Source organism: Apteryx rowi, unplaced genomic scaffold (assembly GCF_003343035.1).
Source record: "Apteryx rowi isolate R43461 unplaced genomic scaffold, aptRow1 scaffold_38, whole genome shotgun sequence".
Classification (NCBI taxonomy): domain Eukaryota; kingdom Metazoa; phylum Chordata; class Aves; order Apterygiformes; family Apterygidae; genus Apteryx; species Apteryx rowi.
Window position 1 is genome coordinate 2,091,927 of NW_020450307.1, and position 9,319 is coordinate 2,101,245.

The 9,319-nt window shown below is 47.2% G+C and overlaps 1 protein-coding gene across 7 annotated transcripts in view; it reads right to left on the reverse strand.

Moving 5' to 3' along the window:
- Positions 1–9,319, reverse strand: part of PIK3CD (phosphatidylinositol-4,5-bisphosphate 3-kinase catalytic subunit delta) — a 47,283-nt gene that overhangs the window by 25,852 nt on the left and 12,112 nt on the right. For 5 of the 7 annotated variants that reach the window (XR_003254850.1, XR_003254849.1, XR_003254847.1 and 2 more), the window contains exons 1-2: positions 8,080–8,132; positions 600–763 (exon numbers count right to left, since the gene is read on the reverse strand). Coding sequence is in view for 3 of the 7 variants with exons in the window: in XM_026073978.1 (XP_025929763.1) it covers positions 600–740 (141 nt within the window). In the remaining 4 variants the exon portion in view is untranslated. Of the gene's footprint in view, positions 1–599; positions 764–7,820; positions 7,864–8,079; positions 8,133–9,319 lie in introns of those variants that run through there. The other 2 variants (XM_026073979.1, XM_026073981.1) reach the window with 2 other exon arrangements.

The window sequence follows — 9,319 nt, forward strand, 5'->3', positions numbered from 1 at the left end:
TACAGAATTTTATTCCTCAAGTGAAACACCAAGAAAAAAACCTCTTTCATTACAGTCTCAGTTTGTAGGATTCAGCTTCTGTGAGGCAAGAGGTGGCTAGGCTGACTGCCTGAATATTTTGAGACAGTCCAGCATTTGTATTTGACTACTTGGGAGTGACTTCTCTTCCTTGCATCTGCATACCCAAGAGCACTCACAATGAAAAATCCAGTATGGGGTCTGGTTGGCTCAGGTGAGCAGTATTTGAACACATAGTCCATCCGCCCCACGCTAACAACTCAAATCCGGCCTCATTCCACAGTTACTCAAAAACTAACTAGCATCTCAAGGTTGGGCAAGCACCCAGTAGATTGACCCCTGTACCACTGGCACCATCAGAGCTGTTGCTGACAGTCTCAGCAGCTAGACATGAGTTTAGTGGGTTGCACAGGCAGTGTCAGGAAGGAGGGACTCTCAGAGAGTCAATCACAAGGAACTGTCTAAAGCAATGCAGAAGAACCAAACCGGTGTTAAGACCAAGCACATTTCCCCAGGTGCTCCCAAGAACAGACTCCTAGTTCCAGGAGACTGCAGATCAGACCAGCGAATAAGGCTGTTACCTGCTTGATGGTGCCCAAGCTGGCATTACAGGACACAGAGAGGTTTAAATATATGCCTGTGGGCAGCAGGAAGTCCACCTGGATGTTTTGGTTCTCCCCCTTGGACCAGAATTCCATAGGGCAGTAAATGCCCGGGGGCATCCTGCTCACTTCTTAGCTGCAACCTGCAAGAAAAGGGGAAAAAAAAGTGTTGTTGTTCATTACATAATAACTCCTCAGAGCACAACTCAGATCTGTGCTGAGCGCTGTACAAAGGTAGTGTGGAAAAGAAGCCAAACAAAGGAAGATTAGCATATCCTCACATCCTCACAGCTCAGGAAAATTGGCACCTTAAACAGATTTCCAGGCCAGTACCTTAAACCACCAGGGCATCCTTGCTATAGAATTTGCTTCCATTTCAAAGCAACCCTTTCTTAATCTCTTTTGGATTGGGCTTTACATCTACACCTGTACATTTGACAAAGACGTTAACGAATTATCTTCACTAGAGAACAAAGACGCTTGTCCGATAGCTCATCTAGGACCAAGCAGCCAACAGAAACAAAGAGGCCCTACCCATGGCTTTGTAACATAATCCTCAGAGCGCATTCCCCGAGCTGCATTTTGTTTTTCCAGAGCTAAGTTCCAGACTGCAGTAGGAGAAATAGCTATTGCTGGTTCTGAGTATGCATGCATTTTTACACACACAAATAATACTCCACTATAGTTCCCCCCACTAAAAGCCCAGGAAAAACCAAGTCTAAGCCTGAGATAATCAAAACAGGTTTGTTAATTCTATCATTATCCCTTTGCTTTGCAGTTTCTGGCTCTACAGTTTATTCTCAGCACCTTCAAAGAACACAAGACAGAAAAAGAATCTAAACACTATCAGGTACAGATTGTTGTTTTCAAGCACAGGATAAACGCACACATGAACAGCTAAAACAAAAGGCATTCAGCAGAAGCCCATTGCACGGTTTCTTTCTTAAAGGCGTGTAATACCAAACTCGGAGACACCCTCGAGCTCTGTCCATTTGCCCACGAGCAAAATGCTACAGTGGTATAAGACTCTGAAAGTTTCCTCCATAGATGACAGGGAGCAGAGTGCTGTCCTCAGGTGCAGGAAAAGCTTGGAGATGTTGGCATTAGCTCCTAGCAACACAGTCCACTCTATTACACCTGGCTCTAACTAACCCAGTTCAACCACCTCAGCAGAGAAACCAGCTCACCTGACTAAACCGCCCCTCATTTACAGGGGAGTTTTCCTACCAGGTCAGCAGAGGTGCGTCAGCAGCACAGCTTGGAGGGTGCTTACCTAGCTGCTGGATATAGAAACCAAGGCCTCAGTTTTCTGCCAGTCTTACTCTTTGCAGGTTCTAAATTCAGTCTGCATATGCCTTGAGCAATTCTAAGTGTCACTTATTCTCAGTTTGCAAAACCAGTATAAAATTTGTTCAACTCCCAACTTATAATATGTCTTTGCAGCTGTCAGGCAGTGTACAAATTTAGAAAGAGACCAAGCAACATGCTGCTGAAGATCTGGGTCCCCCAAATCATGAAGTCATGCAGGCAACTACTCATAAGGCAGCCCCATGCTTCAGTACGACAAGCAGCCCAGCATCTTATCTACCGGTGCCTGGGAGCACGACGCTTCCCCATCAGCGGTGAGGTAAGGATTCCCAGAAACATAAGCTATGTTTTATCTGTTCCGCTTCCTCAGTGCACAGGCTGTATTACACGGAGACCAGATACAGAGACCACAAAACCACCCATGCGCCTTAAGAGGAAGGGAAGCAAAATGGGGAGGAGGCAGGGTTTACAAGTTTGAATAAAGCAAAACAAGCTTGCCTTGCCATCTGTTCATTAACAACAAAAGGAGCAAGTTTCTAGAATACCTGCTAGCTACCTCTGCCCTTCCTAGTGGCAACAAAAGCAACAAACTACCACGACTCTACTGACCAGCAAAGATGGAAGAGATGGCAATGGCTATATTGCTGCCTTCAGCTGAGGATTTCTACCTGATGCCACATCCCATCAGATATGAAATACCATATCTAAGATATTAGCACTACAACATCAAGTTCCAATTGCTCAAACTCTTGTCTTCCCAAAGACAACATACTCATTATCTTATGATGCACAAGGACTTTTCCAATAGAAGCTGAGGTGGATATGCAAAAGGAAGAATCACTCTGGACTTGCTGTCTCCCATATTTTTGCTAAGCAAAGCTTAGCAGAGACTGATCATACCGCACCGATACAAGACAGGATAAGGCATCTACCCCACTTTCATCTTCCCTTTTGCCTTGGGGAATTGGAACAGAGTTCTCCAGGCTGTGGGCTTGTTTGCACTATCTTGACCTTACGAGTAATAGCAACTACAATTCTCTTTTCTCTAGGTCACTCTGTCATTTGTGAACAGCCAAATGCAGCATCACCCCTCTTTGTCAGGTTTTAACTACTGGAGTTGTTTGAGATATATTCTTTGCCTTTCATTGTAGCTGCCTTCAAAAAAAATAAAAATAAAAAAATAAAATAAAAGGATGCCCCATTGTAGGTGTCAACTTTTAAAAGTCCTGACTTCATTTCAGACTCTAACCCTGGTGGATATACAAACCACTGCTATAAATCCCATATTGTGGTAGGGTTCTGACATGCAGGTCTGGAAGTTAGTTTATTGTGCAACTTGCCTATCCCTGAAAGCTAGGGCAAGCAAGGGTGAGACAGAAGTCTGTATTTTACTGGGATGCAAACCCACAGAACCCATCTCAAGGGAGCACACGCACAGGCTATCAGAGACTCCTGCTTATCCGCACTGGGCTGTAACCACCCCCTTCCAACCATGGGACATCCCCAATTCTCACTCTTCCTACTGTCGTATACCCCCAAACATCCTCTTCCTGCTAAAATACCTCCACATTCCCCCACCTACATCTTCCTAGAATATTTACTCTTCCGCCACAAGCCACATCTCCCCCAACTCCCAAATACTTGTTTCAAGTGCGAGGCATGTAGGCTGCTTCCTTCCGACTACAACCATCCTAGACAGTTTAACAGGCCAGGACACGCGTCGCGTTTGGCCCCCCAGGGGCAAAGAAGCAGTGCAAACAACCAGAATGCACAAAGCTCTACTGGCACGTACAAACCCTCCCCTCCAAGACTGGCCAGCCAGTCATTCCGTTTGGGTGGCTGAACAAGTCAGAGCAATGCACGTGTCCAAGCTAAAGGCCTGGCCCTCATGCAGGCCAAGCAGATTGCTCTGTGGACTTCATGCAGCCCTGAACTGTAGGTCATGCACAGAACATTTGAGGAACTTGCAGGATCTCAAATGCCTCCTCATTCCTCTCTGGGAGCAATTCTCCCGTGAGTCCATTTGTACAGAAGCCTGCTCTACAGATGACCCCGTCGTGTGTATGTGTGTGTTTGCCTGGGCAGGTCACAACCATAAAGACCACAAGTGACAGGCTGTCTACAAACCATGCAATCATACTGACCCCAGGAAAGAGTACTGCATATGCAGGAGTCGCTGGGGCAGTGCCCCGTTGCAGTGCTACAGGCACGGCTGGACACATGAAAACAAGATGCAGTTTGCTCAAAATATTATTATTTCCCGAGACGGGCAGGGCCCCAGCTCCTCTGCTGAAAGAAGCATGCACACTTGATGGGAACCTCGGATGTTGCTGACAAGAAGTGAGAAGTGACCAGCCACATCTCAGCGGGAGACCCTCACTCAGTAGGGGACCAGCAGTGCCATAGACTGACTGATGCAAAGCACAGGCTGTGACTACTGTCAGCGTAGGGCTGCCACAGCTGCTTCTTTCAGTCGGCAGATAAACAGGCTCTCCAGCTGCAGAGCACGGTATCACTTTGGACTTCTCAGAGAATAGAAGAGGAAGAGAAATGAATGCTGTCACACAACACAGACTCCAAAGTTCCTAGTAGGTACCCAACAAGATTTCCATGAGTCCAAAGAGGAAGCTATTCCCCACTGTCTGTGGACAGCTCCCAGAGAATTCAAGTGTAATCCCCTTTTCATGGGAACTCCTGCACTGTGCAATATTAATATATGGGGAAAATAAAAATCCATGCAAGAACAACTTTCACGGGAGACTAGGAATGAAATACAGATGGGCACAGTGACCCCATCTCTGGTTCAAAACCTGTCCAACAACCAGCAAAAGTTCTTAGTAGAGGACAGCTGCTCCTTAATTTTCTAATTTTGAGATGTGGATTCAACGTATTTCCTAGAAGAGCAATCTGGAAAGCTACATCCATTGGTGATAATCACCTCCTTGCTGAGACCCTTATGGGACATGCACCTATCTTAAAATGCCCAGACCTCTTTCTCACTGGGTAGAAAAAGAAGTGGAAGAAAAAAAAAATCGTTAGACAAAAATTCCAGCTTTCCAGTGAAAGTAAGTCCTCAGCTTCCTCTCTCCCCTTCGCTTTAGTTCATTATTCTGCAGGAAAGCTGCAGATTGCTTTGCCCTCCTTAACGTTTCATCTTGCATTAATTAGAGCAAAGGCAAGAAACGGACAGCTTTCCTAAAGAGGAGAGATGACCGTGGCAGAGCTGACATTTACACAGGGCTAGTCCATTCATTCGCCCGCTGAGATAGAATATAAAAGCCCAGCACTACTGGACGCCATGTAGTGCATGTAGGCACAACCTCAGTAGTAGGAGGTAACGTATGTTTTGAGCTCATAACACACCTTGAGGATTGCATAGTTGTACATAAAGGCTGTTTTTATGTAAAATGTAACAGATGCATTTAAAATTACCCAGTCAGTATTTAAACCAGCAGTCAACATAAAAAGCAAAACACCATCTCCTCCTATGAAGTTTATCAACCACAGCTCTGGTGTTTACAACAAAACTGCTATTGAGAATGAAAAAAAAAAAAAAAAGAAAAAGAAAAAAGCAGCAGCGAGCTAAGATCACACCCGGAGTAGTGTTCCACAAACCTCTGTGAGGCTGCTGCCTTAGACAGACACGGAAGCTCTAACGCCTACAAACAGATTACAAAATTACTCAACCCTAGGACTACAAAAATACCTTTCAAGTTTACAAGTGAGTGGCACAGAGCTCACAGGTGATGCACGTAGCGTGGGAGACAGCAGGAAGTCACTTTCATTGCAGGCATCAACTTCGCCAGGGGAGGAGACCACGGGAATTTTTATGTACACATGCGCATGGCACATCTTTACCACACAACTAGTACACTTAGCAGATTCTAACCATCCCTAAGCTTTCATAGACACAGACCTAGGTCACTGAGTGTTCTGTAGATGTTTCAAGTTTGTGCTCACTTTTTTAAGAGGGGGTCACGGGTAAAACAGTCCCCCAGGCTGTACTGCTTGAGAGAAGCTGTTTACGGTACACTGAGGGCAAAGACCAGTCAGTTGAGCATTGAAAGAACACAAAATTAACCCCAAAATTCCCCTCAAAGAACAGACTGACTTGGAAAACTCTCAGAGCATGTAAACACGTGCCCCTAGAGACACACAAGCAAGTCAAACTGTGACTGTGGGTGGGAGCTTTGTAGGGGGTCTCCCACCTTGCAGGACTAGCTGGATGCTCACACCTAGGTGCCAGTCACTCAACCTAATCATGCAGCACAAACAAGCTGTTTCTGCCTCCCTTGTGGTGTAACATAAAAATTCCTATTTCAAGCTCCATCCCCTTGAGGTGGATACAACCAGCAAGAAGCTCAACGCAAGACTGGCTTTTGCAGCTCTAACTGTTGACAAGCCTTGACAACCTGGCTATTTATTCATTTAGGAATAAGGAACACGTGCTGGCGAAAGGTGCTAGAGACACAGCCCCAGGGACTGGAGTTTGCCTGCCTACAGAGGTGCAAGGGTCTGTTGTGCTGCCCCATTCACCTCAGTTGAGCGGGGACCCTCGAGGCAGCAGACGCAGACTTGATGCCGACTCCTTTCTAAACAGCTGCGGAGACAGCTAGATCGCAGGGCCAGCCTAGGTGACCCAAAGCAAACTGGACTGAGACCTCACAGCCATCTTCTGCAGGCTGCCACTGAGAATGACTCTGAGCCCAGCCATTTGACTAGCGGCATCCTTTTACATCACAAGAGTGGCTTTGATGCCTTCTCAAATATCTGCTCACATCACTAATTTTGGAGGAGGCATTAATAGGATAGACTTTATTCTCACATGTCAAAAAGGTGTTTCCTTTACAATTTCCATTCAGCTCACTCTATAAGATGCAGACCGGGAGCGCAGCTGCGCTTTAGGCCATCTTTGCTGTCCTTTAGTTCCTGGGAGAGTACTGCACCTTCAGCATAAACCTAAGAGCTGCACCAGAGCTCTAAATGTCTCTGGTTCCTCCTCCAACATGTACACACAAGTATAAAACTTGCCTCTTGAACTAGGAGAAAACTAAGACCCCTCGTAAGGTTGAGAAGTATTCACGTACTGCACATCCCCTGAAATTAACGCTTTGGTATGTTCAACATTCATTTCCTCAAACCTCAGGTTAAATATTCCAAGCTACTTTATTTAGTTTACCATAATAAGACTTTTACTTATAACAAATATAAAAATCAAATAAAGGTTTCTGCACATTATCAGCTTTCTGTTTTGTACACTAATCTCTTGTATCCTGACACACAATTCTCTGCACTGATTCATTCGTTCTTCCAATAGTAGTTTGCTTTCAATGTCTGCATCGTAGGCACTCAGTTATATTGTTTCTATGATGCCTTTTATTAGAGATTTCTAAGCCCCGGTTGATCACCTTTACTCATTACTTTGCTTATACAACTCAGTAGACTAAAGCAGAGGTACAATGCAATTTGCTCAGCATAACTGGGTAAGGGATGAAAATGCACGCGCCCACCACTTCCGGCCTCTAGAACACTACAGAGCATCCCTTTCCCTATCAGAAAGGCTGGTATAAACTGGCACTTAGGTAGCAAAATCAGCATCTTCGATGCATCAAGATGTCAACAGAGAACCACCAATGTAGTCACCATGGATTTTGCCACCTTGCAAGGAGGTGTTCTAGCTATGTGACAACTATGAGGATCAGGCCCAGAACAGCCGCTGGATCCAAAGAATCCCTTGGCTTGTCCTTCCCTTTCTGAAATAAAAACTCCCTTCTTCTGAGAGTTTACAGTGCTCAGTGCCTGCCTTACACATGCACGCCCCCATAAAACAGGCTCACAGAGAAAAGTAATGGGAAGCAGATCTACACTAATGTAATCTCAACTGGAGCTAACCTTGTTTGTGTGCAGGGCTGATGAGTAAAGGGGTTGTCAGCAAGGAAAGAGATAGGAAAGCAGAACGTCCGTGTGGTGATAATGACAGGCTGCGGTACTATGGGGCTTCCAGCTCCAGTGCAACTAGGAAGAGAGCAAAGTAATATATCGTTATTCAAGCTCAGCAGGACCTTGGATCCAACCACGAGTAATAGGCAGAGGGAGGGAAAGAGCAGCTCAGGTAAAGCAACTTAAGAGAAATGGAAGTTTAAGGCCATACCTCATTCTGGAAGTAAAACAGCATCACTAGAGAGAGGCAGAGGAACATCAGAGAGTAAGAAAAGCATCTGACAGGAGGACTTGAGAGCCTTGTCGTGATGGAAACTTTCAAGCAGCCTGTTAGACAAGTTCACAGCCAATCAACTGTGCTTTCAGTGTTGTCTAAGGAAGCATCTAGTGAGAAACAGTGTATTTAATGGTTAAGCAAGAGCTGGAGTAGCGGCAACCTGCAAAATTCCATTCTCAACCCTGACGCTGTCTTGGTGCATCAAACACCGAACTCCTCTGCCTTCCAGCTTCCTCCTGTGCACAAGTATGCTTCATGAAGGATGCTGCAACTCTTAGAAGCTAGCAAAGTGGTTTGGGATCTTTGCGTGCCGGTTATTACTGCTAGCGTGGGCATAGTCTTGGAGCTGGAGGATGCTGTGATCAATGAAAGCTTCTCGCTTAAGACAACGAAATTAGTCTTTTAACTCTTACCAATAAGCAGACAATACCAGAAACACAAACGCATCCTGCTGATGAAAACAAAAAAATAAGACAGGAATTTCTAAAGACACCCTACTGCATTCAGCTTTCTCTACCTTCAGGTTCCCATCTCAAGTACGTACAGCACGCCATGCTCAGGTGTTATGGGACTCTTAGGAGAGCTCCTAAAGACCTCCTCATGCCTTGCCAAAACACACGGTCCGAAGCTAAAAGCACAGCAGAAACTCGCACACTACTACCAGCTAGCTGCGGCAGCCTGGCGGCAGTCCCAGAGGCGGCAAGGCTGCTCAGGTGTCGCCCAGCACGCCCAGGTCTCTGGGCGACTCCGAGTCGTGGGACAAGCGTGCCGGCTGCCCGACCTCGCGGATCAGGAGTGCCCGGCCATCGCAGCAGGCCCAAGCCCTTCTGCCCGGCATGGCGGGCCGAAGCGGGGCAGGTGGTGCTGCGAGAGGTCTCCGTGCCGCCCGCGGTGAGGATGAAGGCCGCGGCCACCTGCAAGGCCGAGGGGGAGCGTTACCGCTGACACGCCCGATGGCACATGCGGAGCTGACCGACGAGCTGACCCGTGGGCAGCGGGCCCCGGACGCGCCGCGCTCTCCCCAGGCCGAGGCGGCTCCCCCCGAGGAGCCCACAGACGGCTGGAGGCGACAGCAGCGCGCCGGGGCTCGGGGGGCCTCGCCGGCCCCGCACGCAGGTCGCACGGCGGAGCGGGGCGGGCGGGAACCGAACCGCCGACCAGCGGCCCCGGGCCC